Source organism: Aricia agestis, chromosome 21 (genome assembly GCF_905147365.1).
Source record: "Aricia agestis chromosome 21, ilAriAges1.1, whole genome shotgun sequence".
Classification (NCBI taxonomy): domain Eukaryota; kingdom Metazoa; phylum Arthropoda; class Insecta; order Lepidoptera; family Lycaenidae; genus Aricia; species Aricia agestis.
In genome coordinates, this window is record NC_056426.1 from 1,973,225 (window position 1) to 1,996,649 (window position 23,425).

At 36.4% G+C, this 23,425-nt stretch overlaps 4 protein-coding genes across 4 annotated transcripts; 2 read left to right on the forward strand and 2 right to left on the reverse strand.

Moving 5' to 3' along the window:
• Window positions 1-387: 387 nt before the first annotated feature.
• Window positions 388-2,317, reverse strand: LOC121737869. The gene is made up of 3 exons (XM_042129601.1): window positions 2,302-2,317; window positions 1,663-1,868; window positions 388-1,023 (listed from the first exon to the last, which is right to left on the reverse strand). The coding sequence occupies exons 1-3, from the start codon at window positions 2,315-2,317 to the stop codon at window positions 388-390; spliced, it is 858 nt and encodes a 285-aa protein (XP_041985535.1).
• An 11,257-nt stretch (window positions 2,318-13,574) lies between these two features.
• LOC121737666 (THAP domain-containing protein 2-like) lies at window positions 13,575-15,264 on the reverse strand. Its single transcript, XM_042129330.1, has 4 exons — window positions 15,097-15,264; window positions 14,659-14,845; window positions 13,940-14,017; window positions 13,575-13,859 (listed from the first exon to the last, which is right to left on the reverse strand). The coding sequence occupies exons 1-4, from the start codon at window positions 15,159-15,161 to the stop codon at window positions 13,725-13,727; spliced, it is 465 nt and encodes a 154-aa protein (XP_041985264.1). The 5' UTR covers window positions 15,162-15,264; the 3' UTR covers window positions 13,575-13,724.
• An 811-nt stretch (window positions 15,265-16,075) lies between these two features.
• LOC121737667 (transmembrane protein 234 homolog) lies at window positions 16,076-22,611 on the forward strand. The gene is made up of 4 exons (XM_042129331.1): window positions 16,076-16,222; window positions 20,699-20,841; window positions 21,081-21,243; window positions 22,483-22,611. The coding sequence occupies exons 1-4, from the start codon at window positions 16,207-16,209 to the stop codon at window positions 22,554-22,556; spliced, it is 396 nt and encodes a 131-aa protein (XP_041985265.1). The 5' UTR covers window positions 16,076-16,206; the 3' UTR covers window positions 22,557-22,611.
• On the forward strand, window positions 16,222-17,217 carry LOC121737665. Its single transcript, XM_042129329.1, has one exon. It carries the CDS (start codon window positions 16,284-16,286, stop codon window positions 17,151-17,153), a length of 870 nt encoding a protein of 289 aa, XP_041985263.1. The 5' UTR covers window positions 16,222-16,283; the 3' UTR covers window positions 17,154-17,217.
• Window positions 22,612-23,425: the final 814 nt, after the last annotated feature.

Sequence of the window (23,425 nt, forward strand, 5' to 3'; positions counted from 1 at the left end):
TGTTAAATAAATTATTTTTGCGGCTTTTAGACAATATTTTAGGCTTATGTATTTATGTTTAGCTTTTATTATTTTAATCATGTATAAACAATTAAGACGTTGTTTACGACTTAATTATATTTCGCAGCAGTTCGACTTCCAAAAAAAACCAAAATTTCTTAAAATATTTTATTAATTAAATCTTACAATAATTAAACTATAATTAAATTGACTCGACTATTCGACGATCGAATAATAAGTGACGCGAAATAACTATTGCAAAAATGCTGTAAACTGAGGAATGCTGACTCCGCGCCTCGTGCCGCTGCCGCGTGACTGTGGTCGGGTGCTGCGTCGGCGTTCTTCATAGGGATCCGCAGCGTAACACCTCCCCCCGAAGATCAGCAACTATTTTCTTAAAATTGTTGCTGGGATGCTTGATGGATCAACCCACACTTCTCCAGGATTCTGAGTCTCTTTGTGCTCCATTGATGGATGCAACTTGCTAAAACGCTGATACAGGAACATAGTCATGCAGATAATGATAGCAATTATTAATATCAGATATACAGGAATAGTAGTGTGATAGATAGATAAATCTTGAGAGCTTCTTAAATCAATTTTCGGTTGCGCCATAATTTCTGAATTTATTTTATGAAGTTTTTCTAAGTTGATAGATTTCAAGTTTAAAATATGTTCAGAGGGTTGATTTTCTTTTACAGGAACGATATCTGAGATTCTTAAGGGTTGTCCTTTAATAATATCATTTGAATTTGAAATAGTGAATTCTGGAGTCTGGATGGAACAGCCTTGAGGTATAATAGCGAGATAGCTTCCATTTAGAGTTTTATACTGCAATTTTCCACAGGTTGTTTGAATTTTAGTTGATTTCGGAAAACTAAGAATGTAGTGCTTCTGGTCTAATTGCTCGAATGCTTCAGATTTTTGGGATATAGAGGTAAGTTTACAGGATGGCAAGAGCTGCTGCTTCGTAATAAGAGTGTGGATGCATTCATCATGATTATTGAAGGTATGAGCAGGATTCTCCTCGCAGATATAATATGCCGAATTAGCTTTTAAGCATTCTGTTTCTATGTACCTAGAATCTCTTTCCTGAATTGCTATATAAGGAGACATGGGAATAAGAATTTGATGATTTCGGTTAGGAACTGCAGAGAGTTTGAAAAGGTCAAAAGGTTTAGGAAGGACAATCGGCACTTTAAAAACTAAAACTATTTTATTATCTAGATAGTAATATCCAAATTTCATAACTCTAAAATATTCTCTCAAATCTATATCTAAAGTAAATTCGCTTGAATATAAAACTTTAATTTTTGAAATCATACTTCTTAACATAGCTACACTAATAACTGAATGTGCTGTGCTCGATGCAAAGCTCAAATTCAACATATTTCCTAAATTAACTAATTCAATCGTTAAACTATCTATATTATCACCTAAAATTAAAAGATATTGAGATAAATGAGCGTATTTAATTAATTCAGTTTCTCTCTCAAAATCTTTTTCCATTATATAATTTAAAGTCTTATTAATTTTATCTTGATTTTCTACAATAGTATTTAATATTTTAGTATGATGCTGTAACCATTCTCTAGTTAAACTAATATGATTATTATATTCAGATTCCAATTTAAATTGATTTTCTTTTAAAACTTTTAAAGCATTTTCATATTTAATTGCATCAGTATAATCAAGATTACCTGATATACTTTTTATAATAGATCCTAGTCCATTGATCAAACCTCTTTTAACACGCGAAACTTTAAACGTTTGCAATATTTCTGTAATTTTATATAATTTGCCTGAGAGATATTCTAAATGTGGTTCATATAAGGATAGGTTTTTATTGTTAAGTAAAGGACGAAAATCTTGAATTTGGGAATACACTAAATTAATTTTAGATTCTATGTCTTCTAGGTTAACATGCTGTAAAAAGGTGTGATATTGGTGAATGATCCTGGTCTGTCCAAGTTTGAAAGGTAAGAGTCCTGGTCCGTCGTCAAGTGTCTCAAGTTGAATTTCTTGCGTTCTGCTTAGATGTAGAGTCGTCAGTATTGTCAGTATTGTCCTGTAACAATTGAGCGCTTTTAGGCACTCTTTTCAGCCGGGATTTTGCTATGGGTAACTTTTTCTTTTTAGTATAAATATGAATTGGGAGATTTGCCATAACTTTATCGTGAGTATATCTAGAAGCTAATTTTTGTCTGGCTGCTGAAGGATTTTTTATAAAAACTTGTTGTTCAGGTAAGTATTCTTTTTCAGGTTCTCTATTCTTATTTCTATTGTCCATTATATTATTACGAGTTTCAGTAGTCATGTCATTTATTAAGGAGTAAGCTAATTTTAAACGTTCTTTATGATCTACCATATACTGCTGTAACAGATGCGACGTAAGGTCTACATTAAAAGGATCTCTTGGATCAAAATGTCCTGTAATTAAATCTATTGGTTTGCATTTTGTAAAACTATGAATAGAGCTATTATAACCTAAAATTGCATAAGGCATTAAAAGTACTACGGAATCATGTTTCTTTTCTAATCTAAGTATACGTAAATGCTCTAATAGAGTTGAATGAAATCTTTCGACTAAACCATTTTCATTCGGTGTATTCGGTGCAACTTTATGATGTTGAATCTTATGTAACCTAATAAATTCGCTAAATAATTGGTTGGAAAATTCGGGACCATTATCTGTAATAATTGTTACGGGTAATCCATGGTGGGTACTAAATTGAAGTAAAGCTTGAACTACACTAATGGCTGTACCATCTTTTAAATAATAAGCTTGAGCATACTTTGAAAATGAATCGACTATTGTAAGGAACTTTTCACTTTGAGCTGTAAATAAATCTAAATGAACTAATTCAAAGGGCTTACTGGCTGGGGGAACTACTTTAAATTGCTGCTTTATAGGGTTTCTATCGTATTTGGCTTGTCCGCAATGTAGGCTACGGGAGGAGGAATAATAAAATTCTGGATGTACGAGTAAAGTCACGGTATATTAACGGAAGACCACAAATATGTACACTTCAGAAAAAACTAAAATAGACTGCCAAAAACCGCCGACAATTCTCTCTTATATCCTAACACGAAAAAACAGTTGAATTTCGAGGCGTCGCTTCGCCATAGACAAAACATAACTTAGTTTCTTTTTTACATTTCTTAAAGGTGCAGTACGGTGGAGGTCGCGTCGCCAACACGCAAATTATACATTCATTAATAAATTTCGTAATTTGTTCTCTCATATGGGGCCAATAGTATCTACTAGAAAGGGCAAGATAACACTCATTAATACCACGATGATTTGTTTTATCATCATGATACTTATTAATTATTTCCTGTTGCTTTAAATATTCTTTTATATTCTCTAATTCTTTCTTTGCACAAACTAAATTCATAGCTGAACTTTTAAACATTCTTTGTAAAATAGGAATAACTGTATACATTGCCAAAGGGGGATTAAAAAGTAAAGCTGTTTTAATATTGGGATGAACATATTCTTTAACTGCATTAACTACGTCTTCTTCTAGATTTGACTCGGATAACTGTATTGAAATTCTAGTATGAGTGTCAAAGGGTTTTGTTAAAATGGGTTTTCTTTTAATATCGCCTACTATACTAAAAACTATCTGTCTCTTGAATTTATTCAAGGGTTCATCAGTAATTGGGATTTCTAAAATTGGATTTTCGTCGGAAGTGTGAACGGTAAGTGTTCTGGAGTCATCTAGTAATTCTGCTATTTCAGGTGCTGTAACTGTACGACTATCGTGAGACATATTAGCTATAATAGATTCTAATTCTAAACCTGGATCTTCATGAATATTTATTTCTATACGTGATAAGGCATCGGCATTCGTGTTACTTTTTCCTTGCTTATAGACTATTGTAAAATTATATTCACTAAGTTTTAAGCGCCACCTCGTTAAGCGAGAATTGGGCTCTTTCAAATTCATCATCCATTGGAGTGGTTTGTGATCGGTTATTATTTTAAATTTACGTCTGAAAAGATACGGTCTGAAATATTTCGTCGCCCACACTATTGCTAATAACTCTTTCTCTATTGTACTGTAGTTGGTTTCACTTGAATTCAAAGTCCTGGAAGCATATGCAATGGGTTTGTCTGAACCTATAACACCTTGTGATAACACAGCGCCTATTGCAACATTGTAAGCATCTGTTGTTAAAATGAATTCCTTGGTAAAATCTGGGTATTGAAGTACTGGGTCATTTAATAGTAAAGTCTTACAATGATTGAAGCATTTGATATAATTTTTATCTAAAGTTATTTTACTGTCTTTCTTTAAACATTGGGTCATGGGTTTAGTAATTCTGGCAAAGTCTGGGATAAATTTTCTATAGTAACCTAAAAATCCGAGAAAACGCTTAATTTCTGTAGGGGTTTTTGGTAAGGGATAATTTTCAATGGCTTTAATTTTATTTGGATTGGGTTTAACTCCTTCGTTACTAATTACGTGTCCTAAAAACTCTGTCTCTAATTTTAAGAATTCTGATTTATCCATCTGTATTTTAAAGTTCGATTCTCTAAGTCTCTGGAATACTTTTTCAAGGTTTACCATATGTTCCTGAAGGGAAGTGCTGAAAACAACGATATCGTCCAAATAAACTAAACAGATTTGATTTTGGAGTCCTCTTAAAACATTGTCCATAACTCTTTGAAAAGTAGCTGGAGAGTTCTTAAGTCCCATAGGCATTCTCAAAAATTCATAATGACCATTTTCTACGTTAAATGCTGTTTTGTGAATATTTGCTTCATCCATTTCTACCTGATAAAATCCGCTTGCTAAATCTAATGTGCTAAAATATTGACATCGGCCTAATTTATCTAATACATCGGTAATATTGGGGATGGGATACTTGTCATCGATAGTTTTTTCATTTAGTTTCCTAAAATCTACTACGAGACGCCATTTAGTTTTTCCAGACGCATCAGCCTTCTTTGGTACTATCCATATAGGAGAGCTCCATGCAGAGTCTGAAGGTCTTATTATATTCTGATCTAACATCTTATTAATTTGGTTCCTAACTTCTTCTCTATGGACGTATGGATAACGGTAATTTTTAGCATGTACAGGGGATTCATCAGTAGTTCTAATTTTGTATTTAATTTTATTTGTAAATGTAAGTGTTTCTCCATCTAGATAAAATACATCTGCATAACGGGCACATAAATTTTCTATATTTTTAGTTTCTTCGGGATTAAGATGAGAAGTACGAAGTTTAGATAAAACTGCTTTTGCTCTATCACTAACAATATAATAATTATGGCATTCTACATTATAAGATTCTGCACTAATTGGTTGGTTTAAAGAAAATATTACATCATTTGGACTTTCATTAATTACCTGTATATAAGCTCTATTATTTTTAACTTAAGTAATGCAATCTCTTATTTTACAGTGACACACAATTTGCTCGTTAACTATTGCTTCTCCGTCATGAACATTTATAGGAACTCTAACTATTTTAGAACTTTGAGCGGGAATTATATCTTCATATAAATTACAACTTTTTGAATCGTACATTAAAATTGGATTACTGGTTAATGTAGTAATTAAATTTCTATTCTTTAAATCAATTTTAGCTTCCCACTTGTCAAGTAAGTCAAGTCCAATTAGTCCGTCAAAATAGTCATGGAATTTATAAATGAATAAAGTTATATCTTTTCTGTCGTTAAATTCTGAAAAACAAGGTATTGTAATAGAATAATCGTTACGGGTTGTAGCATGTACATTGGTCACTTCAAATGGTTCATAATTACAAGGAAAATTAGGAAAATATCTACTAACTGCATTAGGGCTTATAAAAGATTGATTGGCTCCTGTATCTATTTATAATTTAAGTGGAGGATTTTTAATTTGAATATACGGTAACTGTCTTTGAGTCTGTAAATTAATTTCTATCGTGGTTTGTCTGATTTCGGGGTTTTCTGAAAATTTTGATTTTGGCTTTCAGTGTCCTGAGAGTCAGAATTTTCATAGCTAATATTATTTTCAGTCATAGGTAAAGAAGGTTGGTCATAGTAATAGTCATAAGGATATTCAACGGGTTCTGTATATTATTCATTAGGGTCATAGTACATGTATGGGTCACAGTAAGTCTGGTCATAGCACTCATTTAAATTTAACTGTCGGGATTTAAAATAATTTGATGGGGGCGGATTTCCTTGTTTAGTCCAGTCATGTCCTCTTAAGGGTAACTGCTTAGGGGTAAAATGACTAACACCACTCATAGGAACAGGTCTATTAGATTGATTACTATTATTAAAATTATTATTATTCTGATTATTCTGTCCAAAATTATTATTCTGTGCAAAATGATTCTGTGAAAAATTATTTCTATTAGGGATTCTAAAGACATTACTCTGAGGATTAAAATTTGGGGGTAAAGCACGGAAAATTTGTTGAGTACGAGAAGGTCCTTGATTTTGATTGAACATAGGCCTAGGTTGCCACATATTATTTTGAGGTCGTTGCTGCCAAAATTGAGGTGGTGGTTGTGGAGGGTTAAATGAACGAGATGTACCGGGCATATTAAAATTATTATTAATTTTATGATGATTACGTCGGTCAGTATGTGAGTCATTTCTGTCCTGCATATATATTATATTCATTTCGTCATGAACATATTCAAGAGCTTTTTCAATAGTTTCAGGGCGCATACAGCGTATCCTGGAACCTAGAGGATCTTTTAAACCACGTAGGAAGGCTTGCAGGGTTAACTTCTTATATAAATTACGTTTTGCCTCAATAGTAGTGGAAATCGTCTCATGCAAACTAATATAAGTCATTAAGGTACTAAAAATGTTCTGGCATTTTTCATAATATTCCTGAGGAGTTGAAGACCCCTGTGTCAAAAGTGCAAGATCATTATATAAAGAGGTTTCATCACGTTGGTCCGAAAAATTATTCACTAAAGCTGTCCTAATACCTTGCCAAGTATCGGGTATGCCATTCGAATTAATTAACCTGGCGGCAGGTCCAGTTACTTTATTTAATATACCATTAATTAAAGCTAAATTAATTAAATCATTCCCTGGAACTACAAATTTTTCTACGAGCTGATCACATAATTTAATAAATCTAGTAAGGACATTCGAGTTTCCATCAAAATCTGGTACTAATCTTAATGCTTTAAAAATATCATCCATAGTTGCCATATTTAAATTTGAATTTTCTTTACTAATTTCTCTAATCGTATCTAAAAATTTAAATCTACTACTAATTCTAGAAGTCCTCGATTGTCGCGGATGGAAAATCTTGGAAATAAAATTAAGTACTTAAAGGATTTAAAAGGAGCAATTTCAGAGTGATTCTAAAAGTACTCACATAAGCTGCATTTCGGCTCTTCTTGGGCGTATCGATGGCTGGATACAGTCTTCTGCTGCGCGAAGGTTCTTCTTTCTTCGGTAAAGACTTTTGGAAGTCAAGTAGCGATCGCACGCGCACGATTGCGATATCCTTTACGAGGGCTACTTCCGAATCCTACCGACTGCGCTAATTATATTTCGCAGCAGTTCGACTTCCAAAAAAAACCAAAATTTCTTAAAATATTTTATTAATTAAATCTTACAATAATTAAACTATAATTAAATTGACTCGACTGTTCGACGATCGAATAATAAGTGACGCGAAATAACTATTGCAAAAATGCTGTAAACTGAGGAATGCTGACTCCGCGCCTCGTGCCGCTGCCGCGTGACTGTGGTCGGGTGCTGCGTCGGCGTTCTTCATAGGGATCCGCAGCGTAACAACTTGACCAGCAACTTGTTATGGCATTGCCATGACATCTTTTGGACATGCGCAATAAAAGGTTTGTCCAAAAATACGCCGACGAACACGGCCGCTGTTTATATGGCATAATACATAGCCTAGTAAAAAGTTATTATAACATATTTTTATACTAGGTAGTTTTGTGGTAGTTAAGTAGGTATAAACAATACTTTTAAGAATGTATGTTTTTCGTTATGAAAAGAATAAATACTTATTTTAGTTTTTTGCCATTGGCATTACAATATATAAAAACTTTGTCATATGTAAATAATTTTCTTGTAATATCAGATAGTAAAAGTGTGTTAGTAGTTTCAAAAGTAATTATTTAATTTTTAAGATCAAAAACATTCTACATGATTTTTTTTTTTATTATTAAATAAGGGGGCAAACGAGCAAACGGGTCACCTGATGGTAAGCAACTATCGTCGCCCATAGACACTCGCAACATCAGAAGAGCTGCAGGTGCGTTGCCGGCCTTTTAAGAGGGTATACGCTCTTTTCTTGAAGGTTTGCAGGTCGTATCGGTCCGGAAATACTACTGGTGACAGTTCATTCCAGAGTTTTACAGTGCGCGGCAGAAAGTTACGCGTAAAACGCACTGTGGAAGACTGCCACTCATCAAGGTGATGAGGATGGTATGTTTTTCGCGTGGGACGATAGCGAAAAGTTGCAGGTGGTATGATTCCGAACAATTCCTCAGAGCACTCCCCGTGATACAACCGATAGAGGATGTAGAGTGAAGCAACATCTCGGCGTAATTCTAGGGGGTCCAAGCTGTTTGAAACACTATGGCAGTCAACAATTCGAGCAGCCCTTCGTTGGATACGATCCAGAGGGAGCAGTTGGTATTTTGGCGCCCCTGCCCATAGATGAGAACAATATTCCATATGAGGCCGAACCTGCGCCTTGTAGAGTTGTAGGCGTTGGTCCGGACCGAAGTACTGTCTCGCTCTGTTAAGAACGCCAAGCTTCTTCGAGGCTAATTTAGCCTTACCCTCAAGATGATATCGGAACTGGACTTCGCTCGATATGTTGACGCCAAGTATCTCAATGCTAGGAGAGATGGTTAAAGATGTGCCCTCGAAACGAGGATAAACGACCATTGGTGACTTTTTAGTGGTGAACGCGCAGACTTGTGTCTTGGCGGGGTTGAATTGGACTAAGTTACGTCTACCCCATTCAGAGACCTTCTCCAATGAATTCTCCACCTTAGACACAAGTTCGTTTCGACTCTCAGTGACATTTTGCCGAGAAATATTAGGGGAGCCGGTATATACAGCATCACCTGTACTATCATCCGCATAGCAATGAATGCCTTTGGTTTGTAACATGTCATTGATATGCAGTATGAATAGAGTAGGCGATAGCACACAGCCCTGAGGGACACCAGCATTAACAGACTGAGTTTCCGAGCATTCGCCGTCAACTACGACCTTTATGCTTCTGTCTGCTAAGAAACTAGTGACCCACTTACATAATTTCTCGGGCAGCCCGTATGATGGAAGCTTTGATAGCAGCGTTTTATGCCAAACCCGATCGAAGGCCTTCGCAATGTCCAAACTAACAGCCAATGCCTCTCCCTTCGACTCAATTGCCTGAGCCCAACGATGAGTCAGGTATGCCAAGAGATCACCAGCCGAGCGACCCTTACGGAACCCGTATTGTTTGTCGCTTAGCAATCCCTGGCCGTCCAAGTATCGAAGGAGCTGGCTATTGATAATAGATTCCATTATCTTCGAGAAGAGAGAGGCCAGAGACCAGAATGCTCGGGTTCCCGAGGGGAGGCGCTCAAGTCTCTTGCCAATTCTATTGACGTGCTGTTGCTTTGCCCGAGTAATCTCTTTCTTGAAGGACCTAGAGGCAAGGTTGTACTCCTTTTTATATGTGCTGGTATTTAAATCCCGAGCAGACACTGCGTTGGCCCAGGATTGGTAAGCCTCCTGCTTCCGGCGAGAAGCTTTTTTGGGGGATGAACCAAACCAGGGACGAAATCTGCCACCAGTTGGCACTACAGAGGTCGGAATGAAAAGTTCCATCCCCTGCATCACCACATCGGCAACAGAGTTGGCAGTGTTGTCGAGATCATCCGGCGAGAAGCACACGTGCCCCCAAGGATAGGATGCAAAAAACGACCGCATTCCATCCCAGTCTGCTGACTTGTAGTGCCACACACGACGGTATTTAACAGCGCGCTGTCTTAACACCGACGTAAGTGGCACAGAACTCCTAACAAGGCAATGATCCGATGAACCAAGTGGTGCGGTTACGGATATTTGGTAGCCGTCAGGATTTGAAGTCAGTAGAAGGTCCAACAAGGAAGGATTCTGACCATCCACATCTGGGATTCGCGTAGGCGTAGTAACCAGTTGTGTCAAGTCGTTCGCAAGGGCAAAGTTGCAGACAGATCTCCCCGCGTGATCAGTTTTACTGGAATTGAGCCAGTCGGCGTAGTGGGCATTAAAGTCGCCAAGTATTATGATCTCTGCGGATGGGATCTGCTGCTGCACAAAATCTGAAGCAGCTTGTAGGTGCTCCAAGAGTCGGTCCGTCTCGGGGTCACCACTATGGGACCTATATAGGCACGCATAGACGCGAGGGTGGTCGTCGCAATCTATGCGGAGCCATAAGTTTGATAGGTCCATGACCTCAAGATTGCTGAGGCGGCGAGAGCTGATATCATCTCTGATATACACACACACTCCAGCTTTGGATAGTCCTCCAAGTCCTCCAGAATTAGTCAGTAATAACATTAATATTGAATTTCTATGGGTTCCCTCCCACAGAGGAATTGCTGGAAATGAGAGGGCGGATACAGCCTCTAGAGGACCACCAGATGAGGATCATAAGGACATCATAAAAGTGCCATTTACAGACCTCTTTTTGACTGTCAAAGATGAAATGTTTGAGCTATGGAAAAGAATCTGGAATATAGTAAATGTTAATAAGGGTAAATGGTACAGTGACATAAAGAAAGATTTTTCAATCCCATGGTATAACACTGTACAGTCTGAATCAAGAAAATTCACATCAGTAATAACAAGGATGAGATTGTTATTACTGATGTGATTCCCACTTCCATAAATTAAAAATTTTAGATGATGCAAAATGCCCCAAATGCTTAGAAAATGATGCTGACCTCAAACATATAATCTTTGATTGCAAAGCACTAGGTCTGGACAGAATTTTACTCTGCTCTGAAATATGTCTGAAATAGATAAAATTTGTAAAGATGAAGATATAAGTGTACCCCGCCGCCCAGAAGATTTACTGTCTAATTACAATTTCTTCAAATGTTTATACCGTTATATATCGATACCAGAAGTATCAATTAACGTAAGGGACATTTTGGCGAAAATGAGTTATATATATCATTGGATTCAGAATTTTCTGCTCTATCGAATGATATTATTTAAAAAATTCTATCGTTTAAAAAAAATCCCTTACAGTAAAAATTTTTGGCCTGAGTAAAACGATTTGTGACAGAAAAATTGATGTAACAGACAATTAAATTTTTTTTTCTCTGAAAAATAAAGTAAGTAATAGTATTTAATAATTTACACCCTTACCTTAAACACAATAGACATAACGACCAGTAGTTCGACTGCAAAGAGACGGACAGGTTTCAATATCTGTCAAATTCGTCGGGTTTCACTAGGATTATAAACGGAATGTGCCTCGCGCTGGCTGATATAATTTATTTTTAAATATTTAAAATAATGATTTCAAAATTGGATTCTGACAATTTTAATCGAATGTGCCAAAACACAAACAACAATACGACCAAAGAGGAACACGTCCATCGAATATGTCATAGTTTTAAATTCGTAGGTAACAATTTAACAACCCTAGCAACGATTTTCGTCATAATACGTCAAATTTAAAAATTTCAACATCAGTTCTAAGTCGGCATACTCTATCATTCTGTCTACTCTGCCTTAAACCACAATAGTTGTAGACGTAACAATAACAATCTTGAACTGCGCGCGAGAAGGAGCTGAAATTAAAGATAATCTGTCCATTCCTAATTATTATTTATAATTATTCTTGTAATAATATGTATATTATTACAAGAATAATTATAAATAATAATTAGGAATGGATAGATTATGATGATATAACGATTAGTAAGTAAATTAAACTATTTTAATGGTAAAATTGAAAGGGTTGAAATAACTTCTTACATTACATTAATGTTCATATTATCATTTGTATTATTTTTTAAATTTTTTTCAGTCAATTCATATTTTTCATTTTTCTTTTGTTTCCAGTACATTCATTCCATTACTTAATAAATGAGACTGTTGATTAAGTCTCAGAAACATTTTTTCTTTATCCGTCGTTGAAAATAAATAAAAAATATTAACAATAAATCGTTTTATTTTTGTATCCCTAAATTTCATTTAAATCTGTGATAGCTGAAACTAACATTAATCATGCAATGAACCTATTTTGATGGTATCAAAATACTATAATTTTAGTAGAAAATCTATAGTTACATTAAACTGCAATACTATAAGAGTTCTTTACAATAGAATTTCGTATAATTTTCTATTTATTTTGCTGCTTACGGTATGCTTCACCCCTTACACATAAAATATTGGTAACTTAAGGGACAACTAAACATATTTTTTTAATGTAAGGGACATGCTATATTTTAAGCCGTTTGGTATTCCAAAATATTTACTTTATAGCATGAAAGAACAGAAAATTCTAAGAAACTTTGTTCTAAACACAATTGAAATTGGAAGCAACAGTAAAAAGTTATAGAGAGATTTAAAAAAATAAAATCGTTTTTTGGCTCTCCTGAAAAACAGTGTTTTGTCCCTTACATTAATTGATACTTCTGGTATCGATATGCTCAACGATGGAAAAAGTTTAAATTGTAAATAGGTACCGTAGTGTTTTTTTTTTTTTTTTTTAAATAGTGCTTAGTGTGAACCAAGAAGTTTACACCCTAATGGAGGTATCATAGTGAACAATAGATTGAAGATAAAAAATATGTCCTTGGATGACGTCATTGTTATGTGCTATCCCTTTTCTTTAGGGTAACCAAAGTTTTGAATATTCTAGGACAAACAAGTAGCCTTAACTATTAGTACGGGAGCCCTAGAACAAACTTTCAAACAAATAAAAAAATAATTGTTCTAGGGCTTCCGTACTATACAGGGGGAGAACCTTGCTATAATTTACTAATTATTCTAATGCCCGGGCCGCACCTGTGTAGTGCTTCGTGCTTAAAACGATACCGTATCCAGGACAATCTGCGTGTATCGTAATCATAGCACAAAGCTTCGTACGATATACGCATGAACGGCCGCGGCATTAGTCATACACTACGAATAATAAAAACTAAGGAATCGTAACTCCCATACTATTACCGTTTTAAATTTGGTTTCTTTTGATCTGTCATGTAACGTCAGCCTAGTACCGCTCAAGGTCACCTAAATATTGCAAATGTATTGAAATGTGTACCTATAAGGTACACTTTTTTGACAAGTTTGGCGTTTTGAAGCGCGCGTTAGGCGCGCGCTTCAAAACGCCCAATGTGTATTTTTAAAATGAGCCCAGTAGTTTTTGAGTTTATCCATTACAAACAAATCTTTCCACTTTAGAATATTGGTATGAAGTAAGATATTTTTCTTGGCTTTGTATATGAAATGGAGTAGAATTAAAAGACAGCTTCATATGAAAGATTTTTTATATTAAAGTCAAACAAAAAATTGGGGATTGATGGGTTTTAAGTAGTATTCTAATCAAATCAATCAAATCAAAATAATTTATTCATATAGGTCACACGGTAACACTTATGAACGTCAAGATTCTTAAATAGTTATTACAAAATAAACATCTCATTCTTAGATACATTAATACATGGTAATTATCACAATTTGACTTACATAAATTACTGACAAATTCCATTTTATATCTCTCTGATCATCTGATTTTAAACCTTTTTAACATTGGTTTTAATATATTTCTGTTATTTTTAAATAATGAACAAACAGGTAAAACGATAGCTTCTTGCACTTCCACAATTTGTTTCTTTTTAGGTGGTTCATTTTCATCGAGCTGAAAGAGGTAGCAATGTGAGATGAAAATGTAAATGATAATCTAAGTCTCAAAGTCAGCCATAAAATTTTAATGCTTACATATTTTTCAAGTATCGGCATTGCTGACGCTTTAGCGCAAGGAGTTTCTTGTGAGCTTGAAGGAATATTAAGACATTCCTGAAAAAAATAAGTGATATTAAGAAGAAGAAGACACAACCTTAAATTATTAGTTACCTTTTTTTTTTAATGGGATAAGGGGGCAAACGAGTAAACGGGTCACCTGATGGTAAGCAACTTCCGTCGCCCATGGACACAGCAGCATCAGCTGCAGGTGCATTGCCGGCCTTTTAAGAGGGAATAGGGTAATAGGGGAGGTTAGGGAAGGGAAGGGAAGGGAATAGGGTAGGGGATTGGGCCTCCGGTAAACTCACTCACTCGGCGAAACACAGCGCAAGCGCTGTTTCACGCCGGTTTTCTGTGAGAACGTGGTATTTCTCCGGTCGAGCCGGCCCATTCGTGCCGAAGCATGGCTCTCCCACGTATAAAATTACCTGAAGTAATCTTATTTCTTTATTCATACTAATGTACTATCTTCATCGTCTGTGTGTCTGTCTTTCTGTCTGTTGCATGCTTTACAACTGGACCGATTTTTATGAAATTTGGCATAAACATAGATAAGATGTTGAGAAAGGACATAGGTTACTTTTATTGTGTATAAATACATAGTTCCCATGGGAAACGGTACAACCTAATTTTGCCACAAGGAAGCCGCAAGATACCTCTAGTATTTAGTAAAATAATTCACTATTAGAACTTACCAATGTTTCGCAACACCCACAAATCTTTGGTATAGCAGATTTCAATAAGCGGTCAGGTCTATTGACATCATAGTCTTCAAGTTCAGATCGAAAGTGTAGGCTACAAATTCTGGCAGATTTATAATAATTTGATTTTAATGGTATTTTAGATAACCAAGCTTGCCTCAGGTCAGGGTCACTAGGGAACCTGTAACGTAAAATAGGTGCCATAAATGTAAAATGCTAAGTAAAGTATTACCATTGAAATACAAGGACAATCCAATCCAAACTAACTAATAGTCATCCTAGCCTAATATATAAAACTTTTGTCCATAACACCTTTATCGGGTAGTAAATCATTTGCAGTTATATGTACGAACTACGAGGACAATCCAATCCAAAGTACAGCTAATGGTCACCCTAGCGAAATGTAAAAAATATTTCATTTAACTAACTTACCCGTGAAATTTCACACCACAATTTGGATACCATGCACTTTTACAACCTCGAAGTACACAACTCATTGTATTTTGTATTAAAAATAATATGCTTTATTTACTTTATGTAAAAAATCGAACAGAGATGCTGTCAACAATCGGCAGCCATAATGTTTTGACTACGTTCTGACATTTGCTTGTGTTGCTATTGAAAAAAACTAACATTATAAAATGGGAGTAATGTGAATAAAAAAAAACATAAGTTTATTTTTCTTTTTGCTTTTGATGTTATGCAACCAAAAAACACCCTTGAATTATTATTTATTTAATTGTAAGGTTTTTTTAATCGTGTATATGGGACGTATTTTAGGCTTAAAAACTAAAATTGATTTTGTTAATAGGGAAAATATAAAACACTTTGGCAACTCTGTGTTTTACAAGTGAGCGAGTGAGAACTATCAAAAGAAAAGAACAGGACATAACAAAAAGGTCAGCAGAGTTCAAATATTTGATCTTCACTTTTTTGTTCTGTAGGAAAACTCCATTAGGGTGTAAACTTCTTGGTGTGAACATTGGTGAGCATAGACATAATTATGTCTATGTTGGTGAGAGCCTGTGGTGAGAACCAACATAGAAGAAAGACATTCCTTTTTTTAATTTTAATCTGTTGTATTTTGTATTATTATTGTATTTTTTTTTGGAGCAAAGGACTCGTTTCCAGCTCCCAATAAATTAAAAAAAAAGTCTATAATACATCCAATATTGACACAATGACTTATGACATTTAAACAGCACAAACTTTAGAGAATGTTCACATTTTTCGCCTCAACTCTGACGCTGGCAACTCCTAAATGGGGAGGCTTACGCCAAAAGAAGAAGAAGAAGCCAACGCTTAAATACAGTAATCTATGCTCAATGATCTCGGATCCATGTTAATCTAATTTCCCCCATAATGATAATTGATAATATCGCGCCTGTCTGCGGGAGGCTTTATATCTCATAATAATATAGATATTCTAATTACTATTCCACATTATTAGCTACAATCTACAATGAAACTTATGTAAGTTGACCACTTCACAAGGAACGAACGGTGCTCCTTGTTGTCGAGTGCACTGTGCAAACCAGTAAAATGTTATCTCAGATTGGTAAGCACCTTATTTACACATTATTGCTTTTAATTCCGGCGCGCGCGGTTGTGGCGGCGAAATGGTGATAAATACTTTCGTGTTCATGGACATTGAAACCACGGGGTTACCCTCGGAAGAATGCAACAAGACAAGAATAACTGAGATTAGTATGATTGCGGCACAACGAGACCACTTGTTGGACACCAGGCCGGGGGCGACACCTCGAGTACAGCACAAAATCACCTTCTGCCTGAATCCTGGCAGGTTAATATACCCATCCTGCTCGGAAGTAACCGGACTGTGTAACGACCTTCTAGAACACGCGCCGAACTTCAACCAAGACATTTTCCGAATGCTAGACACATTCCTGAATGTTCTAGAAAAGCCGGTTTGTCTCGTCGCACAAAATGGTAATCAATTCGACTATCCCATTCTGAAGAATCATTTAGTCAAAATCGGTGTGAGCTTCTCCGAGGATTTGTTGTGTGCTGACAGTTTCTTTGCTTTTTATCATATATTCGAGAACAAGAAGAAAGAAAATTCTATCACTGATAAAGTTGTGATAGAAAAGGAGAAAGAGTCCGATTTAAGCCCTGATGAAATTAAGCTCTCAAATGAGAGTACACCGAAACGTTTACCAGCCAATGAAGATGTACATACTCCCGTAAAAGAAAGGAAAGACTCGTTGAAGACGAAGAAATGTTCTGCTCGGAGACGTTTTCCGTGGTCATGTGGTAGCCGACCTATAGAAAGTTATAAATTAAAAAACATACATGAACGCTTACTCAATCGGCCCTCGGTGGAAGCACACCGAGCTGAAAACGATTGTATAATGCTTATGGAGTGTGTTGTGGCTTGCGGTGAACAAATGTTAAAATACATGGACTCAAATCATCAAAAATTCTTTGATATCAAACCCATGGAGATAGGTGTCCGTATTGGCGCCTAGCACTTCTCCAGATATCAATCACACCACAGCCTTATATGTAAGAAGCTACTCATGGAATTTCAATGTTGTTGGATTTTTTAGATTCTGCATGATGCGGCATTAGGATACTAGAATTGGGCTGCAATTGAAGTTTTTTTATTCACTGGGATTTGTGCGGCTTCAAAACAGCCCCTCTTGTGGTAAATAATAATTGTAAAAAAAATATGAGACACTATTTGATTCATTGTTGCATAATTGCAACTTTACTAAACTCTATTATAATAATATGAAACTGTAACTCAAACTCAAAAGTTTGATATTTTCATACAATTTTTTTATTAAGTTAAGTTTTGAATATTTTATTCATATTTTAATTTGTATATTCAATAACAATAAAATTATGTACCATACCATTTTGAATGATTTTGAAATATGTTTTAATTATTTTAATTTATTTTGTTTATGGTACTTACACTTTATTTTATGTTTATAGGTAATTTACAATGTATTTTTATCATTTTTGAATTTTTTTAGCTAAATATTTTTTAGTTTTGCATGATTTTTATCCTATTGTGAAAAAAATTTATCGACTTTTAAATTGATCTCAAAATTTTGTGCTGTCTACCAAATAGATTTAAATAAAACAAATAAAAATAAAATATAAAATTTTGATTGTAAGAAATTAAAAAGACTTGAAAAATTATTTTTAAAGTAAGTACTTAGATGAAATATTCAACAATGTCAATACTATTCTATGGAAATATTTGTATATATTTTGCTTTTAATCGAAATGATCTTAGTTATTGTATTGATAATTTTTGTAAACTGTATTGTAAATTATAGAGGTCAGTGTGTAAATTACAAATATTTGTGATAATATTATTACCTCATTCGTGGAAAATCAAGACACAATAGCTATTCAATTGTTATCGCGGTGAGATAAAGTGTTATAATAAAAGAGGATAGTAGACTTTTATGACGTACTTTAAAATAAAAAAATATATAATTATTAAGAAAATTTTGCTTTACTTACCTAATGTTTTAATTGTCTTACCTGCTTAATGTTACACATTAAAAAATGACGATTTTTTAGGTACAGAATACAGACCCTAAGGCTGGTTTTATAGTAGAGCGTTTCGCAGCGCCGTTGGAGCGCGCGCGTTCGAAGCTGTAAGGTTGGTTTTATAGTAGAGCGTTTCGCAGCGCCGTTGGAGCGCGCGCGTTCGAAGCTGTAACAAACGTATGGACGAACGGCGCTGCTCAAGCGCGCGACTTTAAAACGCTACTACTACCCCCATACACCTTCGAACGCGCGGCGCTCCGACGGCGCTGCCGAAACGCGTGACTGTAAAACCAGCCTAACAAACGTATGGACGAACGGCGCTGCTCAAGCGCGCGGACTTTAAAACGCAACTACTACCCCCATACATATTCGAACGCGCGGCGCTCCAACGGCGCTGCCGAAACGCTTAACGATAAAACCAGCCTAAAGCATTTAAGCATCTCTTAGTTTAGTTTTGGGGATACCATTATATTATTACTTATATGATTATTATGGAGCTCACTCTCACTGTGAAAGTAGCAGCGCTGACAGAGTTACTTTTTTTACTTATTCTAGGGGCAAACTCATAGCTGTTGCAAGTAGCTGATAAAGTAACTTTTTTTACATAACATGATATTTACAAAGCATAATTACTTCAAAGTCTGTTATCTTTGTTTGTCATGGGACTTAAAATGCCAGACAATTATAATATACTTAATATTTGCTGTGTCATCTTTTCATTAGGACACTGTCTCACACAAAAGGTGTGCCGGGGCACACTGGTGTACCATGGCTAGTAGTTGGTGTGCCTCAAAATATGCCGTCACGTGTATATTCCTATTTCCTAGCTTATAAAACAAAAAAGGAACATTTTAAGACAATCGACCAAGGGATGGGGCTTCAGAGCACCCCTGTACACGCTGATTAATTGGTAATGGATTATGGACCCCTAAAACTTTTAATTTTTTAGATGTAGCTATCTTCTTCACAGTCTAAAGCAGTGGTCCCCAACCTTTTATTCATACGGGTCACAAACATATTTTGGTCTTGGGAATTGGGATCCCGAGCTGCAACAAAAAAATTTTAGGGTGAAAAAATAATGTTCTTCAAAATTAACGATAAAAAGTTAACTAAGTAATTACTTTATGATAATTATTATCATTACAAAAGTCAAAATATTTGTAGGTAATTATTAAATGACGTCATTATAAGGTCCTATCGCATACCAGGAAGCAATTACAGATAATGATTTGGTCATTGTACTATCAGGGAAGTTGATTCATAGGCAGAGGACGGACCTTCTTAATTTGGTTGGGTTATAAGTACAAAATATAAGTACTTATTGAAATAATGTTTACAGTTGACATTACTATATCTTTTATAAGTACTATAAGTAAGTACCTATATATACTTAATATACTTACTAACATAATATTACATCAAAAACATTTTTTTGCAATATTCTAGATTCTAGAAGAAGATTGCAAAAAATGTAGGTTCTATAATATCTAATATCTAGATTTTTTTTTTATGAAATAAGGGGGCAAACGAGCTAACGGGTAACCTGATGGAAAGCAACTTCCGTCGCCCATGGACACTCGCAGCATCAGAAGAGCTGCAAGTGCGTTGCCGGCCTTTTAAGAGGGAACAGGGTAATAGGGGAAGGTAAGGATGGGAAGGGAATAGGGGAGGGTAGGGAAGCGAATAGGGTAGGGGATTGGGCCTCCGGTAAACTCACTCACTCGGCGAAACACAGCGCAAGTGCTGTTTCACGCCGGTTTTCTGTGAGAACGTGGTATTTCTCCGGTCGAGCCGGCCCATTCGTGCCGAAGCATGGCTCTCCCACGTATAATAGATAAAAATATCAACAATAGGTTGATATTTTTATCTAATTTCAGTACATAATCAGTAGATAGTATTTTTATTTTAGCAGTAAATAATAACATGTAGCAGACTAGATGGCGCCCGCAACAAGTTGAGCCAAAATTAATTAGCGCGGGAATCGTACATTTTTCCAGAAAGAAATGTATTCTAGTATGACGACCTCTGTGGCTCAGTGGTGAGCGCGTCGGTAGCTCAAGCCGGGGGTCGCGGGTTCGAATCCCGCCGACGGAACAAAAAGTTTTCAATGTTCCCGGGTCTGGATGTGTATTAAATATATGTATGATATAATAAAAATCTTAAATATATTATGTATAGTATAAAGTATTAAATGTATTTCCGTTGTCTGGTACCTGTAACACAAGTCCTTTAGGTACTTAGCACGGGGCCAGACTGACGTGGTGTGAAGCGTCCATAGATATTATTATTATTATTATGTCCTTTCTCGGGATTCCAAGTATCGCTCCATACCCAGCTAAATCGGTTCAGCGGTTTGGTCGTGAAGAGGTAACAGACAGACACACTTTCGCATTTATAATATGGATATTTTAATGAACGTGAAGAAGGCAATTTTTTGCCAATTTTTGCTCTTTAATGGTACGGAACTATTCGCATCTTCATTTTTTAAATTAATTTATTCCAGGTCTCCTGTTCCTCACTGGAGCGTTATGGGGCTGCACCAACCCCTTCATCAGACAAGGGACCAAGGGTCTACGGAGTGTCAAGTCCAAGACCTGGGTTGGCCAGGCCGCTGCAGAAGTGACCTTCCTACTGGGTAACTGGAAAGTAAGTGATACCCATGCTTATTTATTTTGTGGGAAAACAAACAAGATAGACACACATTGTTCAAAATATCCTTAAGCTTCGGCCCATAGAAATGAATGTGCTTCGGCCAAGCCTGCTCATGAGTAAGCGCGTGTTCAGACCAAAGGCGCCGAATGTGAGCAGACTCACTGTGAACCCCAGTGTGAACGTAAAAATAATAATTTTCTATGATATTTACATGTTTGTATTTATATTTCCAGTACGTGGTACCGTGGTTGGTGAACCAGAGCGGATCACTGGTGTACTTGGCAGCAGTGCAACGTGCGCCATTGTCCCTGGCAGTGCCAGTTGCCAACAGCCTGGCATTCGCGTTTACTGCGCTCACCGACGCTGTGGTTGGCACGGAGGAACCCTTGGATGGAGGTATGTTTGTATTGACATAGTAAATTGATGTGCCAGGTTGTCAACAGCCTGACATTCGCGTTTACAGCGCTCACAGGCGATGTTGTTGGCACGTTGGAGCTCTTGGATGGAGGTATGTTTGTATTGACATAGTAAATTGATGTGCCAGGTTGTCAATAGCCTGGCACTCGCGTTTACACCGCTTATAGGCGATTTTGGCACGGAGGAGCCCCTGGATGGAGATATGCTTATAATATAACATTTTCTAGCCCCGCCAACAGCCTGGCATTCGCGCTTACTTCGGTCACCGACGCTGTGGTTGGCACGTTGGAGCTCTTGGATGTTTATATTGACATAATTCACATTCATGACAGCTGCAACAACCTGGCACTCGCGTTTACTGCGCTTACTGACGATGTTGGCACGGAGGAGCCTTTGGATGGAGGTATGTTTGTATTGACATAATAAATTGATGTGCCAGATTGTCAACAGCCTTGCATTCGCGTTTACAGCGCTCACCGACGCTGTGGTTGGCACGTTGGAGCTCTTGGATGGAGGTAAGTTTGTATTGACATAATACATTGATGTGCCAGTTGCCAATAGCCTTACTGACGATGTTGTTGGCACGGAGAAGCCTTTGGATGTAAGTATTATTGTGCCAGTGGCCAACAGTCTATGCACGTCCTCTGTGACTATGTCAGATGTCTAGTTTATTACCTGACTATCGGTGAAACCTAACGAAGTTTGCTTTTGTCAGTTCTTGTATGTATGTTCACCCTTCCGATCCGATTTAAACAAATGAGGTGTCAATAGAATATGACGCAGGTGCACTGATCTCCAATATACAAGTACGCTAGACTTATGATACCGTATTCAACTGTTTTTTGTGTCTATTTGAAGCGGAATCAGCGCCCCCAATGCGGGGGAAGAGAACTAAATCTGACGTAACTTGCAAATTGCCGCTTAATCGCTATTGGTTGTAGAAACTCATATTAGTTCCAAGTACTCCCACTACTGCTATCAGCGCCAATATGGCGACTTTCAAACGTCAGATTTAGTTCTCTTCCCCCGCATTGGGGGCGCTGATTCCGCTTCAAATAGGCACAAAAAATAGCTGTCATTTCAAAGGATGTCATAAGTCTAGCGTACTTGTATAATGGAGGTCAGTGCGCAGGTGGCATAGGCTGTTTTTTAACCTTTTTCTAGTTTTTACGTGCTTGGGTTATAGTTTTATTAAACCACCTATTTGTTATGTTTCAGTTTCGATGATCGGCGTTGGTCTCATCGCTTTGGGTACAGCTTTTTGTTGCTGGGATAGTGCAGAGGTTTTATAGCAGTACTTCCACTATTTTATATACTTAGATAATTAATATTTTTTTTTTAAAAGCATAATTATATTTTTATTACTTAAGAAATACGAAAATATGGCAGTATTATAATTATTCAAGGTTTCGGAATTGTTTTAGTACGTCCACTTCTCAATAGATGGCGCTTTTACGGAAGGGTTCGTTTCGAATAATGCTATGTGATCAGTTTGTATCTAAGGAAACTGCCCAACGCTGTCGATGCAAACTGGTGTTGCCAATTAAGGCCACTGGAATAATTGGTGGAACTGTCAAGTAAATAAATTATGTATTTACTTAAAATTTGTAGTAAAAGTTTCGAGTTTTATTACGGCAGCTAGAGGGCCGTAACCTCACGTAACCATCCATTGAGACAGAGAGTATTTTGGACCGATAATAGCCCACTGTATGACCAACGACATTAGACATACATGGTGCAATTAAACCTTCCTGCTAAATTTTTTTCAGGGCTTAGGTATCATTAGGAGAGTCCATTTACCCAAAAAAATGGATGTTTTTTTAATGACATATTTTAGCCCTTATAAAATCGTTGCAGAACGGTCACTCGCGGCGGTAGGTATGAGCGGGGGTGACGCGGGGGGAGGCGCACGCGGGCGATGCAAATAGTGTCCATTAATTGTAGTATTTCTTAGGATAACTTTCGGAAGCTATTTTATTTCTCCACATTTTAGTACCAGGAGTTTTTTATTTTTAAAACGGATTAATATAATATCAAAATTTGGCAGGAAGGTTTAATTGCACCCTGTATAGGTTTCATCTAGCTCTACGCCACTATCATTGTTATTTTCCACCTTTTTTGTAAAAGGGCCCGTGCGAGTTTCTTACGCCGGTTCTTCTCG

Excerpts from the sequence above, each read along its gene's own strand:
- LOC121737869 (XM_042129601.1), bottom strand. Across the intron at positions 1,024-1,662 it reads ATGCAATTAAATATGAAAAT|AATCCTGCTCATACCTTCAA; the intron begins GCTTTAAAAGTT and ends ATCTGCGAGGAG.
- LOC121737666 (XM_042129330.1), bottom strand. The coding sequence starts at position 15,161 with ATGAGTTGTGTACTTCGAGGTTGTAAAAGTGCATGGTATCCAAATTGT. Across the intron at positions 14,018-14,658 it reads GTGGGTGTTGCGAAACATTG|GAATGTCTTAATATTCCTTC; the intron begins GTAAGTTCTAAT and ends TATTTTTTTCAG. Across the intron at positions 13,860-13,939 it reads TGCCGATACTTGAAAAATAT|CTCGATGAAAATGAACCACC; the intron begins GTAAGCATTAAA and ends TACCTCTTTCAG.
- LOC121737667 (XM_042129331.1), top strand. Across the intron at positions 20,842-21,080 it reads TCCTACTGGGTAACTGGAAA|TACGTGGTACCGTGGTTGGT; the intron begins GTAAGTGATACC and ends TTATATTTCCAG. Across the intron at positions 21,244-22,482 it reads GGAGGAACCCTTGGATGGAG|TTTCGATGATCGGCGTTGGT; the intron begins GTATGTTTGTAT and ends GTTATGTTTCAG.
- LOC121737665 (XM_042129329.1), top strand. The coding sequence starts at position 16,284 with ATGGTGATAAATACTTTCGTGTTCATGGACATTGAAACCACGGGGTTA.